Source organism: Saccostrea cucullata, unplaced genomic scaffold, assembly GCF_032062105.1.
Source record: "Saccostrea cucullata isolate Sc308-1 unplaced genomic scaffold, CSIRO_AGI_Scuc_v1 ctg6479, whole genome shotgun sequence".
Lineage (NCBI taxonomy): Eukaryota > Metazoa > Mollusca > Bivalvia > Ostreida > Ostreidae > Saccostrea > Saccostrea cuccullata.
The window spans coordinates 57662-75662 of record NW_026938835.1 but is presented as its reverse complement, the minus strand read 5'-3'; the positions used below and the strand labels follow the sequence as shown (position 1 = coordinate 75662).

Genomic DNA, 18001 nt, shown 5'->3' with positions numbered 1-18001 from the left:
ATAAGTTTTTATGGTCCCTTTTGAAGGACCGTTTTCAACGTTCCTCATTGGTATTTGAACCTGTGACTTAAAATTAGACTCTTACTTCTTAACTCCAAAGCAAAATGCTCTAGAATCACTGCAAATCTCATGGCCCTCAAAAAAGTACATTGACTGTCTATGTCCAGTCTTTGCGTATTTCAGAATCTTGTCTTTTTTTATTCGATTTATATAAATGTTCTCCGGTGTGAGATATTACACAAATTCATCTAAATTACAGTTGTGAATTAATTAATCAGGAATTTTACTTTTAAACGGCATATGTATGATACTTAGCATTTTGTTCACAAATCAATTTCTTTTGTACTTTTCTTATTTATAAATGTAATTTTCCATTAAATTTTAGAATGAGTTTTCAAAGCTGCTGTCAGAAAATAAAATTGTTAACCTACCTACCAACCCAACTTGAAAATTTAGGGGCGGGTTAGGGGAAACAAAGATGTTTTTAATTCCGGCCTGACCTCTTTATTGTTTATTTGATGCTCTACGAGTCCTGTATCATCTAAAGTTTCGTTATTTCTGCACTCGCAAGCATGTTTCGTCTGTCGTTTGTTGTTTTCAAGTAAGCTACATCAGACAGAAGCTTTTATTGACGTCAAGCTTATTCCGGTTCTTTCAAACATCTAAACCAATCAGATTTTAGTATTTAACATGAAAGTATAATAATATTAATTAATTGTTAATAGAATTGTAACAGACTTGTGACTTGTAATGGTGTCAGATTTTATAAGAACAACAAGGCTGTTGGTTCGAGTTTTGACAAGACGAATCTCTTTTTTACGATAGAGTACTAAGATCAAAACCCTATAATGAAATAACAAATTATAAATGTTTAGCATAGAAACTATAAGCTATTAATCAATATGCATGTACAATCAATATATTATATAGCTTTATCAAAATCAAGGGAGATAATCCAATTACATGTATATGAAAATTACACAATAAAATCGCCCACTGCTTTAATCAATGTATAATAAAACCTTTACAATAATGATCATTTCAATGTATATGCACTTTATAAATTATTGTTTGGTACTGTATAAGTGGAAACTTTAGCGAGACGCAAATTTAGCGTTTTGTCCTTAAAAACTGGTAATTTATTTTTAGCGAGATGTTATTTTAGCGATTTTAAAATGCATATTAAAGAAGCTTTTACAAATAAAACGCAACTAGTTTTTAGCGATATTCAATTTTAGCGATCACGGCACCCTTGCTATTATTGCCAAAATTAAATCCTCTCCAAAAAATCTACTTATACGGTATAAAAACAATGAACATGCATAACATTCAATGGGAATGGGTCATTTACTAAACATCAAATAGATGCATACACATTACAGCTATACATGTAGGACAATATCTAAAAATCAACAATAAACAACTTTGTAGTTATCTAGACTAATCATAAAATAAAGTTTACGCTAAAAAATATGAAAAAGTGAGACAGCAATGTATTTACTAATTTACATGTAATTTTATATACCTAAGGTCTCACTCTCACTATATGTTTACTCTAGAAAACGTGGTTTAAGAAATTAAGTGCAAAAATTACAGATTTCACATTTAATATAATTAGAATCTTATTACTCATTAGTATGAAAGAATTACCTACAATGTAATAGGAAATTTTGGTCTCTATATCAAATATCTGATAATAAAAAGTAGAAAACTCAATGACAAAACACTTCCGTCTCATATGGCAACCAAGCAAGAACTGACCAAAATCACAAAAAAAATTGGAGGAAAACACAAAAACCAATCAAAAAGCATAAGACAATATTAAAAAACCAATGAAACTAAAAGATACAAAATGACAATGGACGAAAATAATTAGAGCTCTGGGGCTAACTCTGGACATCTCTGGAAAAGAATAATTTAAAAATCAATACACTTAATTACAGGTTAATAAGAGGGTTTAAACCAATACAATACTTGAAAAAAACTTGTGATTGCCCTTCAGATGAGATTGTCTAAACCAAGGTTTAGACAGCACATACATTTGTATATTAAAAAATTAATTATTTTGGATCAATAGTTTGATACAAAGTCTTTCGTCTAGGGTAATCTTTTTTCAATTTAGATCAATTACTGTTTATTATTTTTACCTTATCAAAAGGTGTGGATTTCTTTTATTCAAAGCAAAGATTTTCTCAGAGAGTGATACTTTTCATTTAAGACCTGGCATCAAACAATTCCTTTTTTGTTCCAAAGGTCACACTCTAGGATTTTTAGTGATTATTGTCTTTTTCTCTTTTTAAGGGGAACATGCTGTTTCTTCATATCTTCTTTTCCACCATAAGTAAGTCAAACTTTTGGATTTTTGGCTACATAATCTAGTATATCTTGATTTTGGCTTCATTACCTAGCATAATTTCATACGTGCAACATTCTTCTAGCATACTTTCATAAGTGCAACATTCTGTTAGGAATATAAAGGAAAGAAAAGATCATATTGCGACTAAAAATATATTCCTTATCCATACAATTATAATATCATCTTAGATATATAAATAATTATGTTATCACATCAATTTTCATGTACAGTTGTCACATTTGTTTCTTGTGATGAAAATGAAATACGGTTAGAGCAAGATCTAATGAGAAACTACAGCAAAAGCATCCGACCGTCCCAAAACCATAGAGATCGTCTAGACGTTTTGCTGGCAGTGTATTTAGTCGGTATTGTTCACGTGGTAAGTTAAATACATAATAAGGATACTACAGAAATACGGTAACTTACTAATTGAAAAAAGCTAACACAGAATTAAGGTAAATACAGCATTTAGGTAACTGCAGAGCTACAATGGTTACTACATGACCTATGGACAATGTAACTGTAGAATTAAAGTAACAGCAAAATACATATACTATACTGTTGTTCATAAATCGGAGAAGTTGTATCTTTTTAGGGCCATTTTAGAGATGGATTAATGTTTCAAGCATCAAATACAGATATTTTTTAGCATTACATTTTTTTTTCAAGAGAAGAAATATTTCGAAGAAAAATAACTCCTCTTCATAGATGTAGTTTTTTTTCTTACAACCACATACAACGTATTATTAATCTATACATCTAATAATTTAAATCTTATGTTGTGATAATTAATTGTTATTTTTTCTGTTCTCTGTGTTCAATTTCCCCATATAATGATTTGGCATAAAAATCATTTGAAAAAAAAATAAGCAACACTGCATACTTCAAACTATTTTCCATGTGACACTAATGTTAGTGTTGTTCATAAAATACAAGTTTAGAAATTTTAAATTTTTTAGTGAAATTTATAGCAGAGGTTCGGGACCTTTTGAATGACTAAAATCATACATTTTTCCTCTGTTTTTTTATTTCCATTCAAATCAAGCTTCGATACAGACTGATCTTCAATTCCTTATATTTTTTGTTATTTCTATATACCTTTTTTGTAGACTTTGAGATCTATTATATACTTTATTGAGCGAGAGACTGTAAGCTAAATTAGAGAGAAAGCTAGACAAATAAACATGCAAGCAAGTGGGAACAATCATGCACTTTACCGGTTTATACTCCCAATAATAAAATTCAATAAAAATAGAAATTCGATCACTTCATCTATATGTAACCTTATTATCTTTTTTTATTTTCACATAGGACGAACGTGATCAGGTGCTAACGTTCAGCTGCTGGTTTCAGATGGTAAGTACTACATGCGTTATCAGGAATGTGTTTAGTTATACTGTGCACATAAAGTATATGTAGGTTGTAGTAAGACATGGGGTAAAATTATTTGCATTTACCTTTTTCTTTCACAGTCTACACCATAGAATTTTTTTTTTAAAAGTTGTGCTACACATCAATGGTTGTTATAATTTGAAATTAACATTCGTTTGTTTTTTAACAGAAGTGGACAGATATTAATCTAAGTTGGAATCCCGAAGAATACGATGACGTAAAAGTTATCCATTTTAATCATGATCAGATCTGGAAGCCGGATATCATTATGTATAACTCGTAAGTCTACAACAACCATATTCTGTTACGGATATTTTAATGAAGACTCAACATGCAAGCCATTGTTTAAACATTTAGTGTTTCAATTTTTTTTTTACATTTTATGTTTTTGTAATGATTTTTTTATGCATAAACTTCAATGCAAAACACACGAAAACCTATATTTTTTCAGGATTGAATCAAGCACGGGATCTTCAAGCAGTACAAATATTCCGGTTGATTATAAGGGACAAGCAATATGGTGGTCACGGTGGATATTTAAAAGCACGTGTTTGATGGATATTCGATATTTTCCTTTCGATGTACAAGAATGTTTCCTAGTTTTCGGATCTTGGTCATTTGACAATACTGACATATATGTTATTCCTGACAACCCAGACACGGGCCTAAGTCAATATCACCCAAATTCGGAGTTTGATCTCATAAAATATACTTTTGATAATTACACATGCCGAATGGACGAATCCGTTTCTTTACATAAAATACACGATAGTTTTAAAGCGTAAACCTCTTTACTATTTGTTCAATATTTTGATGCCGACAGTTTTACTTATTATCATATCGCTTATTGGGTTCTTCGTCCACGGATCGGATGAGAAAATATCAACTGGACTAACTACGTTATTGTCTATGGTTGTTTTACAAATGGTTGTGGCCAATAGCCTCCCTCCAGTGTCAGATGCAATTCCTCTCATAAGTAAGTATGAACAGGGAATATTTGCTCTTTTCTATTAGATTGAAGTAAGTCAACTCAATTTTTGTCAAAACATTTTTTGCTTTGAAGATACCTCTTTGGATTGTGAACACATGTAGTGTATGTTATGTTGAAGATTAAGAATCTACTATCTCTCTATCTTTCTCTCTCTTTCTCTCTCTCTCAATTTTTATGCGCCAGGATTGATAGATCCAGGGCGTATATTGTCCTGTCTGTCTGTTTGTTTGTTTGTCCCGAACTTTAACCTTCACTATAACTTTTCAACCATGAAAGATAGAGACTTCATATTTGATATGCATACTCCACTAATTACGCTCTTTCAAATCACACCAAGGTCAATGACCTTGTGATCTTGACTGTGGCCTATATGCTTAAAATAGCTTTTTTCTGCAAACTTTAACCTTCGCCATAATTTTGAACCATGAAAGATAGAGACTTCAAATTTAGTATGCCATCTCCACTAATCAGGTTCTTCCAAATGACACCAAGGTCAAAGACCTTGTGACTTTGACTGTGGTCTTAATGCTAAAAATAGCGGGGCGCATAGTGTTTCACAAACATATCTTGTTTTGCAATGACCCACCCCCGACATTATTAAACAGGCTTTATTTAAAAAAAAGAACTTTATAAACATCTTTTGAACAGTCTTACAATTCCACTTTTAGGTTTATATTATGGGATATCAACCTTGCTTATCTCCCTTTCTATAAGTATCAATGCAGTAACTCTGAACGTCTATCACTATGGAGACAATGGTAGTCAAGTTCCAAACATTCTTAAAAGAATCTGCTTTGGATTCCTGTCCCGAATTCTCTGCGTCTCCATCTCTGTAAAAGAAAAACCAGAACAAAAGGATCCAGATATTCAGGTACAATATTCGTATAAATTTGCATTTTAGAAAATATTTATCATTTATTCCACGAATATTATGATTAAATACTTAGTGGAAAAATTATTTACGTAGAATCAGAGTGTTTCATGAAATGTGTTGGAAAAATACACGACCTTTACCATTTTCTCCATTGTCTAAACTTCATGGAAAAATTTTTTTGTTAGAGTAAAACGCTATCGGAAAAGTCTTTATCACAGAATTATCAAACTTTTAAAATTAAGTAATTAGCACTCGTTTTTTTGTTCAATTTCTAGTAAATGTATGTTGCAAGTTTATGAAACGTAGTTTAGTTCGAGAAACTAGGAAATATAATTAAGCACTGCGACTTAAATTTCCAGCTATTTTAGGGGTCCATACTCGTTTAATGGCCATAAGGAAATATCCCAAAAATACTTGTTGATACAACTTTGTTTAATAATTTAATTAACTGGTCAATTAATATTTTTAAGAATATTATGCAATATTAAATTGCTTTTCTTCAGTTGACATAAAGATTAAATTCAAATTTCAACAAGTAGGCAAATACACTCAAAATGTTTAAAGTATTTTTAAGGAGGCTGGAGGGTCAACAAATTAATCCCAAATTAACCACTAGATTTAAATTATTTTTTTACACACGGTAAAGCTGTCAACTAATTTGACAAAGAAAAAATTCATATATCAAGAATTTCATCATTTTGTAATCTTTATATGGAAAATGTTTAAAGTATTTTCGTTAAAGAAACCCATGACCCTGAATTTGTAAACATTTACCAAAAGTATTTGCGAGAGTGTTTTCAATCTTAAAATGATGTTGAACAAATCCAAAATGATTTCAAAAAGAGATTAAAATAGTGACCTTTCCCCGCAAATGAACGAGAGAGTTATTTTTTATCGATACTACTAGTGATTCCCTTGACCTTTTTGCACATACACAGACTTTAATCATTACATAAATGTCTGAAATTACATTAAAAAATGTTAATTTCTATGTTAAAAGTTAATATTTTACCAAACTATTGTTAATATACACAAACTAAATATTTCGTTAAAGATATACATGTATATAAAAAAAACCTTTAGTTAATAGATGCATTACCTTTTGTCAAGATCTTCTCAACTGAATATTTCCCGGCATCTTATGGTTATCCGATCCTCAGCTAGGAAGGATAACCCCAAAAATTAATATTTAATTTGAAATGCATCAAAATAAAGCTTTTTTCATCTTTTTTTCATCTTTATTCATATTTATAAGATTCAAAGTTTTAGGAAATCAGAGAAAATGTCTTATAAAAGTTGACGTTTGTACCCTATAAAAGGAAAAAATTAATACAGTTTTAGAAAAATAAGATTTTCTTGAATCCAGCCGTAGATACCAAGGCCTATTAGCATGATATAAAATAAGAAATTATTTGTGGTGTCTTGTAATGATAGCAAAAGCCTTTTACTTTATGTATTATAGAATACATGATGGAAATAGAACACAAAAATACCAAATAAGTATAAAACTCATGACAATTTCTCTGAATGCCTGGATACCATATCATTTTTTAACCTTAAATATATTTGTTGATCAATTTGCAATTAGAAAATGCATTGCTGATATTCCAATTCGCTTTTTCTGCAAAAATATTGGAGATTTGACAAACTTCCCTATATACTATGATTAACTGTAATCTTTAACTTTCAAGAAATATTGTGGATAAATTTACATAACTTTGTGGATTCAGAGATACTTTTATGAGTATATTTGATTACTTAACTGCTAATATTATAAACCTGAGGATCGGACTACCTTAAATTGATTTCATTCTCCTATCATTAACGGCGTTCGCTTCGTGATCGGGAGGCCCGGGTTCGATTCTCGTTCGCGGCGCCGCGTCATACCTAAGACGTAAACAAAGGTAGTGACTGTTCCTTCGCCAAGCGCTTGTCACTAGAAGTGAAAGTCACGGGTCTTTCGGATATGACCTTAAAAACGTAGGTCCCCTGTCACGGTAGGCGCTGGCACGATAAAGAACCCTCACTGCTCAATGGCCCTGAGTGCCGAGTATAGGTCTTAATTTAAAGCCCTTCACCGGCATACGGTGACGTCTCCATATGAGTGAAAAATTTTCTAGAGGGACGTTAAAAAATATACAATCAATCAATCTATCAATAACGACATTTGACACAGGATCTACGTTTAAATAGTAATTGGTTTTTCACACAGGAACTCCTAACAAACGGTTAAATGTTACCAATTGTTTCCATTACATAAACATACCATGCTTCTTAAATTAAATCAACTCAAAAATAATTTCTTTAATACGTTATATTTCTATTAGTGAACTCTTCATAATTAGAGGTGCGTTTGGTCGTCTAACTGGGACAGCATGGCATTGCGGATAATACAAAACATGTCACTATCAATCAATTTTAAATGTTAAGTGCATTTATCATTCTAACTAAAGAATAGAACTAAAAGACATGAAAAAGAGCGAAAACCCTAACTTTATTTATAAAGATACGACATTTCCGAGGTAATGTGTATTGACTTTAAATGTACAATTACTATAAATTATAGATACATACGATCACCAATAGATGTAAATTAATATCCCTCTTGATTTAAATAGAGTCCACAAAAATAAAATGTTTCAAATGCATTTTGTTAGGATTCGTTCAGAGACATTCAATGTGTTGTTTGCATGTTTATGTAACGTTTGTCCCAGAAATCCCGCGAGATTTGTACTTTCTCCGACTTTTTCACAAAAGAGCGCACTAAGAAGTATAACTCTTCAATAGTGGAAATAGAACGTATTGCAGGAGATAAATTCTTGTCCTTTAAACATATTGCATTCTTAATTTGTGACTGTCCATGATTTTATGCTTTGTGCAATGAGAAAGTATGACATTTATTGGAATTATTTTTAGAAAGGACAAGACTACAGGCCAGAGGAAACAGAGGGTCATTTTCTCGGGCATCGTGTCAATGAAACACAAAATATCAGAGCAGAACAACACTTCCCTAATGGAAAAATTGACACATCCATTCTTGAAGAAAAATTGCAGTTGATTCTAAAAAATATTATCCTGGAAAACTATAAGCTAGAAGGTCCCGAGGCCCTGAAACGAGAATGGCAAGGGCTAGCCTGCGTCCTCGATAGACTGTTTCTTGTTATTTTCTTAATTATTTATGCTTGTTTGACAACGTCTTTATTTTACATCAAAGTTGATGCCCCAATATAAGCAAAAATTATGCTTACAAAACTGCTCAAGTATTTTTTTCCGGTTTGACTAGTACCTTAGAGCAATTTTTATGCTTCATCTTCTCCTGTTTACCTTAACTTAACGAATTTATCCGATTTTCTATCAGAGATTATATTTTTTAAGCTCCGTAATAGGTCAGCTGTCTCGTACATAGATATTTACATGTATGTTGCTGAAGTGTTATACTTCTATGTTTATATTTTGGACATTTTATTACATTGTAAAAGTTTGCATCTTTTTGTTTCTTTTCCTAATGTTTCAATTTGTAATCAAACATAGTGTTAAGTAGGGAATCAAACATCAAATGGTTTAAGAAGCAATTAAAGTACAGCAGGGCAATGGTCAGCATGTGAAACGCTCTGCCAAGATAGTTATCGCCAGGGTTGGGGTTAGGGTAATACGCGCCCATTAAGGATACACCAAAGGATTTTTTAAAGATTTTTGTCAATTTTGAGATTGGCTAAGAAAATAATACTAATCACTGCTCTATAATGCATGAAAAATTCTTGCTGATTATTAAATGGTTTTCTAATTATTTAACAATAATCAAACATAAACACTAACACATGTGAATGTGCAATTATTGAATCTTCTGATTTGGTCTGTGCCTGCTTCTGAAAGGAGCAATAAATCACTGTGACCACTTGGGGAATTTTTTACTAGCCACACTGAGGCTATCAGTAATTAAACTACAAGGACTGTAGATTTAGGGAAGGAGATCTAACAGGTCACTAATGACCATGAAATAGGAGGTGGAGCTTACAGAGTGTAGCTCTTGCCATTTTGCCGGGAAATCTTTCTGATCCCTATTTTACCATTAAAAGCTGATGTTTGGTGTGAATATGCATGGAAATATTGATAAGTGACAGGTATCCAAAGCTGAATCTCTTTATATTGTATTGTTTTATGGGTTTTTGTCCTTTGAATACTGTTATTATTTCAATATTTATATTTCAATTTCTCTGAAAACTGGCCAAATGTGTCTCAAGTGTGTTCATTTGTTTTGCATCTTGTTTCTTGAATTAGAAATGTAGTAGATGGTAACATTGAAAGACAAATGAATGAAACTTTTGAATGTTTTTCAAAATGGTAAATGTTTTCATCTTTAAGCTACATTGAGGCAAAATTTTGACTTTGAGAGGTGGAATACAAAGAAGTTGACTTATAAAATATAAATGCACTAATGGAGTTTTATGAAGAGACTTACTTTTACAATTGACGACTGACTTTTACAATTTAAACATAGACAAACTCAAATCACTAAAATGTAAAAGTCAGCTCTTAAATGTAAAAGTAAGTCTCTTCATAAAACTCCAATATTTACATTAAAATATGAATAATGTTTCAATAAGATAAAAATGAAAATTTAAATTAAGATCCAATGATATATATACTTTTAGTATGTTATCTTTGTTAATGAAAGAATTACAAACAAATTAAATGTTGCCCTGTGGAAACCTTTGGTGTATCCTTAAGTGATCAAAGATCTTCCCATTGATTTCGTCATTTAAAATTTTATTCTGTTTGTTGAATAAAAGTTGATATAAAACATTACTGAAAATGGAGAGGTACTTGAGCCTAAGTCGACAAAAAAAATAAAATGTTGTAAGTCAAAAGAGTTAGGGTTAGGGATATTTTTAACATTGTTTTACAAGATTTGTTAACAAATGATTTATTTAATAAATATTTTATCAGAGATTAAAAATTTCACCTTAGTATTTGTTTCATGATCCTGGGGCCATTTTCAAAGTTCTTTGTACATTATTGTATCTTTAATTATTGTTCTATTATATATAATATATTATTTCTTTTCGAAATTTAAGCAAACCACTGACCTGATATTTTTAGAAGCTAATAACAGAAATATAGTTTATTACCAAAAAATACATAGCCATCCTGCAAGGCACACAAGTTTGTTTCGTGAAAACGACTGTGAAAATGCAGTTCAGGGCCTAATCACTCCCCACACTTGACAGTATGTAGAAAAATCCACACTAATTTTTAATAAATAAATTTTGTTGTTTAATCTCACAGAAAAAATTCAGCTCAAGTCATAAAAATGCCAAAATATGCAGGATTATTTTGCGTCAGCCATGATTTACTGTTACGACACCTGCAGGCCCTTACCATGCACATATTTCATATTTCGTATTTCGTATTTTAGTTTCAGTTTTCTACAAAAACAAAATTAATATATAAGAGAAACGGAATTTATATATATTATTAGACCGTAATTATTAAATAAAGGAAAGTTAAAATGGAGGAAACTTAATGTATAAAGAAAAACGAAATTAATATATAAAGATAAACGAACTGATTTATTTAATAATTTCGTTTTTCTTTATTTAATAATTTCGTTTTTCTTTACGTATTAATTTCGTTTTTCTTTTTTTTTTTTAAAATAATTTTGTTTCCGTTTATATAATAATTTCACCATATATTAATTTCAAATATTAATTTCGTTTTTCTATTTATTTTTGCTATATCTTATAAATACCAGGACCTCTCGTCACAAGCGTAACACAGTGGCTTAATGTTTGCTCTAAAGTCGCAGAGTAAATAATATTTCTGATGTCGCTATCCTTTTTAATAGATTTTTAAAATTGTTTTTCTTGAAACATTTTTTTAAATGTTTATGTGTTTTTGTTGAAGTTTTTAAGATAGATTAGATAATAAATATTGCTAGACATGTAAGCAAAGTTGACGAAAAAAATATCAATTTATTATAACACTTTCGAAAGCTCAATTTGATTTTCAATTTTCTAAATATATGTGTGTGACGTCAAAGGTTTTACTGCTCCGTGACTTAATGATATGTCATTTTTCGACTGTAAAAAAAATTCAAGACCATTAATTCAACGAACACACATTGAAAACAATTTATAACATTTTGATATGTGTCTCCTTTTGCAATTAGAGGGGGTATATAAGTTCTTTCCAACATATATTTGATTGCATTCTTATATTATATTTAGGTTTGGTAAAAAACAACTTGAGTTTATTCAAATTATAAAATGAGCCAGTTTTTTTTTTCAAAATGTGCAAAAATAATACCTGGCAGTGGAATTTATGTGCATTTTGCGTGCAGAACATAGGTAACTGCAGAACTAAGGTAGCGAAATAAAGTAACTATGGTAAAGTGAAAAGGGGATCTAGTCAACAGTAATTTTAAAATTAAAAAAGGCTATTTATCAAAAAATAATTCTTATATTGGCTATCTATGCACGTAAAATGGTACCAATTGCTCAGCATATAATTTTACTTGTGTAGTTTGATATATGCATTTTATTTTACATTAATTACGTTTCTGCACAAAAGATTGAACAAAACGATTGAACAATTGCATACTAAATGTTTTAGTGTGTACAGAAAGATTGAACATTTACATACTGGATGTATGTACAGAACGATTGAACATTTACATACTGGATGTATGTACAGAACGATTGAACATTTACATACTGGATGTATGTACAGAACGAAAACATTTAATACTGAATTTATGCACCATTTACATACTGAATGTTTTTAACGTTAATTAAAGAATCTTAAGTTATTATTATTATTGAATTCAAACCATTCAAAACCAAAATACTGATCAGATGATCAGTTCAAGTACTGTACTTCTCTGATGTTTTGGAGGCACATGCATGTTTGCTCTGCTCCTATTTTGTATTGTTTATTGGATTTTGATCTTGAATACTGTTCGTTATCTCCCTATGTTTAATATAAAGTGTATCATTTCTTAAATAAGTATAAGATATCGACATCTGCTGATATGAATATCATGGTTACTCACTGTTAGACAGGTTAAAAATTGCTACAATTGCTAATTCTGCTTATACTCATATTTCCTTTTCTAAGGAAGAAAATCTTCAAAATCATATGTCAATTTTTTAATATTCCACAGATTTTCACGATATATATTGGATACCAAAACTCATAAAATCATTACAAACAAAGATACATTGCGGGTTCCAGTAAATGTTCAAACAAGCCTCTTTCGTTACTCCTCACTAAGATATTAACAAGGCGAAGGAAAAACGTCAAGAGTACCGTGCAACAATATATTCAAGAAGTGGTGTGAATCAGATGTGGATACTTAAAAATTCCAAAGAGCTTTTGGACAATTTGAAATCAAAAATTTTTTTTTAAAAATCAACAGCTTAAAACATTACGACTTTTAAACTTTATACACTACCATTCCCCACGATAAATTAAAGTCCATGCTTTTTGATATCATTGACAGCTGATTTTTCAATGAAAATGTATCTCGTAAATTCGTATTATTAGCAGACCTATTTTAATATTCACATGAAGATGAATTTGTCCAAAATATTATGCATGAAGAGAAAAAAAAACACTTCCTGTGTGCAACTCCACATTTAGGTTGACACTATGCCAATATATATCGCTTATATTTCAAGACAGTAACCATGTATTTTATATATCTTAGTTGATTCGGTACGCAAGAGCATGCTCTACGTATGAACAATTTCTAAAACAAGGTAAATTATTTACGAGTAAGTTGATGAAACAAGAATATCAGCAATTTCGTTTCAAGTCATCATTTCGTAAGTTCTGTGATCGACACATTGACCTTGTCAGCAAATACAATTTATCATTGAGTCAAATGCTGACTGACGTTTTTCATACTAATTGTAAATCCATTAGATATACACTGAATTGACGACGACGGATTTTTCCGTTATTTCCCGATCATGACAAGGAGCATAGTTACGGCAGGTGTGACTGGTTAGCAGAGGATGCTCACTCCTCCATGGCACCTGATCCCACCTATGATGTTTCTGAGGTCCTTGTTTGCTCTGCCCCTATTTTATATTATTTTGTGGACTTTGTTATTGAATACTTTTTGTTATCTCTATAACCTTCTTCCTAAAGAACGTACAATCAGCACCAAAACATTAAATTTGTTATTGAGCGCATACAGATGAGCTTGCCATTATTTTTCTTGCATAAATCTTTATCAATAAATACGACAAAAAATGCCTGAAAATGAAAAAAAAATGCGAGTTCCCGAAGATCACATATCTGAATTACATTAACCCATTTCTATTCTCAATGACCGTGTAGTGTAGGACGGCGCCAAGAGAATTCCATCATCATCGAAATCAAGTTTTTTGACTTGCCTAGATAGCCGAGCGGTCTAGCGCGCTGTTTCTGCACTTCTAAGGTTGAGAGTTCAGATTATCCATGTAAAAGTCGTGCTTTAGTTATGTATATTTTAGTTATGTTAAACGACAGTTTGCGAAGAGAGAGTTGTAATGTAAAAATGTGCTTTATAATATATAATTTTATATACACACTAAACATTGATTCATTACAACATTTTAAAACCGTATTATAGGATAGCTTTTAAAAAATAGAGCAAGTTTTCCTTTATGTTAAAACTAATAATTTAATATTATAGTGGAAAAAGTAACTGTTTTAAAGTGTGGGGGGGGGGGGGCTCACTTCTATTCTCAACTATCAGACTGTTTTTTTCATGTAAAGAATTATATGCGGTATACTGCATATATTTGCCAAAAGTCAAATTTTGAAAACTTCCAAATGTGCTGTAACATAAATTGTATTAGAAATAAAAATTAACAAAAAATATTATAGAAAGCAATTTTATTTTTGTTTTTGTGACGTCACATAGCCGATTTTATGTTCTTTTTTCAAAAATAGCGCGCTTTCCTTTTAGCTTTAAAATTTATAGAGCGCTTTGTTCAGGAACAATATTGACATATTTTATTGATATTATCATTCTACACATCATATCAAAATATTGATCCTGAACACACATGCCCTCGTTGACTTTTACTCAAAATATCGTATATGTACATTTTTCTGTAAATGTGAATTTACTTTGTGCTTTCTATATTATTATATGAAAATATTCTTTGAAGTAAGCATATACTTCTTTAGGATTAAATATATCTCAGTTATTTTATTTTATTAGAGTTGTTGTAAAATGTGTCTATATATATATATATATATATATATATATATATATATATATATATATATATATATATATATATATATATATATATATATATATATATATATTTCTTCACTTAGGGCAGTTATATTAGTTTAAGAGTTGTTGTAAAATGTGCTTTATATATATATATTTACATTTTTTGAAATGTAAATTATTAAACAGAATATTATTTACAGACTCTATATGGGCTATTACATGTAATACCAGTTTAAAACCTTTGTTTAGTAGGATGATTCAATGATTATCGAAAAAACGTATCCAACATCGAGGTGGCTTATTAAATTGCCTTTCGCAAGGGCATACACTTAACGAGGCTATGGAGTGGCAGCCATTTTTATACTATTTCAATCTCCTTTAAAAGGAGAGCTCCATATAAAGATATAAAAAATGATAAAATTTGAAAACTAAAATAAATGAATTCTTTCTTTGCCAAATGATAGTTGACAGCTAAATATACCATATCTAAAAAAATGAGTTAAATCTAGTGGTTAATTTGGGATTAAATTGTTGACCCGCCAGCCTCCTTAATAGATGTTAGCCATTTCTTAATAGAAATAAAGGATTTTTTCCTTAACTTGAAAAAATGCTGCTTTAAATCTAGAGTGTGACTAAATCAGGATATAAAATACTTGGTAAAGGTTAAACATATTTTGACATGGGCATATGTACTTGAAATTTTAACTATTAAAATGCGAGTTTTGTTTAAAGCAGCAGCCATTTCCAGAAAGAACAAAGTATGCAAAAATAAATAGTGACTTAAATTTTTAATTTCAACTAGGATATGCCCTTGCGATATTGAAATTTAGTTATGACCTCCATTCAGTACACATACTATGCATTTTTCACGTGACTGTCCATTGATTGGACCAAACTTAGTTCAGTACAGAGTAGGGGTATACTATGTTAATTCAACAAATATTTAAGTTATGTTATATTTTGCACGTCTATATTCCATTGATTTCTTTATAGTAAGTCTTAACAGTGCTGCAATATTTAAAACAATTAAAAGCTGAATTTCAACGTTTAAACATTCCTCTTTTCCTAGCATGCATTAAATCAAATATATACTTCTATTTTGCAGCGGCATGGGAGTTTTAGTATTTCATCGGGGGGGGGGGGGGGGTTACTGATCAATGATCACTCTCAACTTGGCATAAATGAGATTCAAAGTTTAATTTTTATTGTGACGCTTTTTAAATACTTGTGGGATATACGTGAACAACAATAATAATTATATAAGGGATCTGTGGTCATAGATTTGTATGTTCACTGTATATATAAGAGATAAAATAGAATTTCAAAAACAGTAAATTTGTTAGTGAATTAGACTACTAGTATGTTGACTGGAAGGCAACAAAGAGAAAAAAATGAGATTAAACGGAGAACGCAACAAATGCGGATTAGGGAATAGGGAGTTCAATGCGGTCAGAGAGAGAGAGAGAGAGAGAGAGAGAGAGAGAGAGAGAGAGAGAGGACTATAACTGTTGATAATTTTGTGATAGGCGAAAAGCTATTTATGTATTCTTATGCTTATAGGCAAGCTCATTGCAGCTTGTTTTTTGCTAATTTTGTATAAGTCAAATAAAACACTTTCACAGAGATGAATAAAGTCATTTATTAAAATGACGGTATAAATGGGAACAATTTAACAAACAAGAAGGAGATCAGATTCACAAGCTTTGATTAGCAGCTACGTAAAATATGATAATGTTTGATCCCCAAAACTGACTAGAAAAAGTATCTGTAAGACAAGACAATCAAAACATTCTATGAAAAAGTTAGCAAAAGGATGGCACATAAAAAAGGACCTATTGTTTTCGATACTTGAATGATAAGTAAACAAGTACATGTATATCATACATTCTTCAGTCTTGACCTGTTGACATCCACTGATACGTGGGACTCACAATGTTCCTATTATTTTGTACTTTTTTATCAGAGTTTCAATTTCAAGTTAATGTAAATAGATGTTCAGTTTTCGTCCCAATATTGTCTTCAAGAATGCCAACGCGACTGAACATTTCTCAAACAAAAGATTTTACAACAAAAGATCACTGAACATTGCAGCCTCGAGTGATATAACAAAATTCATGCAAATACAATTAAACACTAGCCACGTTGTGAACGTGTTATGATTTAGATTTTATTTTTTAATATTAATAATAATTTTCAAAAGAATTTAATTCGAAAAATATGGCCTGGAGATAAAAACATTTACGAAAAGACGTCGATTCTGTAATATATAATAAAAAGTATGACTGAATACTTATTATCATGCAAGTATATAAATTGAAAAACTAGCTCAATTCATAAGAAAAATTGTGAACTTAAGTTTGACTTAACTAAGACCTCGCTAAGTTCGATTTATGTTACGGTTTAAGACATACTTAAATAGTACTAAGACAGGTCCTAAGATTGTGCCTAAAACATATCTAAGACCCTACATAACTCGAAAACATAGCAAGTTTAAACATAAAAATATCAATAAAAACACATCTAGAACTGATGAGTCAAGTTGATTACGATTAATTTTCAGCTAAAAACGTTTACTAGCGTGCAAAATTATGATCTGCGCAGGTATGTTAAGGCAGCACATGGATCAGAATTCGGCGAATTAACACTTTTTTAAAATTATGTAACACTAATAAATCGGAAAAGTCAAGGATAAAACTTTTACTATAATTATGCATTCTATAGACTTCAATGGGACTTATACTACAGGAGGCACTTCACCACGACGTCACCATGTGACGTCTATAATTCGAAAATATGCCTTAATGAAAAAGTGAAAAGTTTAACACTACCCCGGGGACAATTAGTTTCAATTTATATTATTAGTTATGTAAAAACATCTCTGTACCATGAAAAGTGCTGTTAGAATCCTACTGTCCTTTTATAGAAATAATTGTTCAACAATTCCGGACGAAACCTTTACATTTTGTTCATAATATCGAAAAAAAATGCATCAATTCCCGTAAACCATACGATTCTAGCAGCACTTTCCAAAAACAAAAGAATAAGAACTTAAGAGAGAAACAAAAAAAAAGTTTCAAGGTATGCGGCGTAGTATTGAACTTTTGCATCTTTTTTGTTACGAACGACAGAGAAAAGGCTGATCGGCAAGTA

At 30.6% G+C, this 18001-nt stretch overlaps 1 protein-coding gene across 3 annotated transcripts; it reads left to right on the top strand.

The window, feature by feature from the left end:
* The first annotated feature begins 2281 nt into the window (after positions 1-2281).
* Positions 2282-8863, top strand: LOC134251492 (acetylcholine receptor subunit alpha-like). Of its 3 annotated transcripts, XM_062733911.1 has the most exons (7): positions 2282-2341; positions 2587-2735; positions 3668-3712; positions 3918-4027; positions 4200-4724; positions 5408-5610; positions 8530-8863. In XM_062733911.1, the coding sequence occupies exons 5-7, from the start codon at positions 4562-4564 to the stop codon at positions 8842-8844; spliced, it is 681 nt and encodes a 226-aa protein (XP_062589895.1). In that variant the 5' UTR covers positions 2282-2341; positions 2587-2735; positions 3668-3712; positions 3918-4027; positions 4200-4561; the 3' UTR covers positions 8845-8863. The 3 variants fall into 3 exon arrangements, with proteins under 3 accessions (XP_062589895.1, XP_062589897.1, XP_062589896.1); XM_062733913.1 differs by lacking the exon at positions 8530-8863 and having other exon boundaries at positions 2288-2341; positions 5408-5532; XM_062733912.1 differs by lacking the exon at positions 2587-2735 and having other exon boundaries at positions 2300-2341.
* The last annotated feature ends 9138 nt before the right edge of the window (positions 8864-18001 follow it).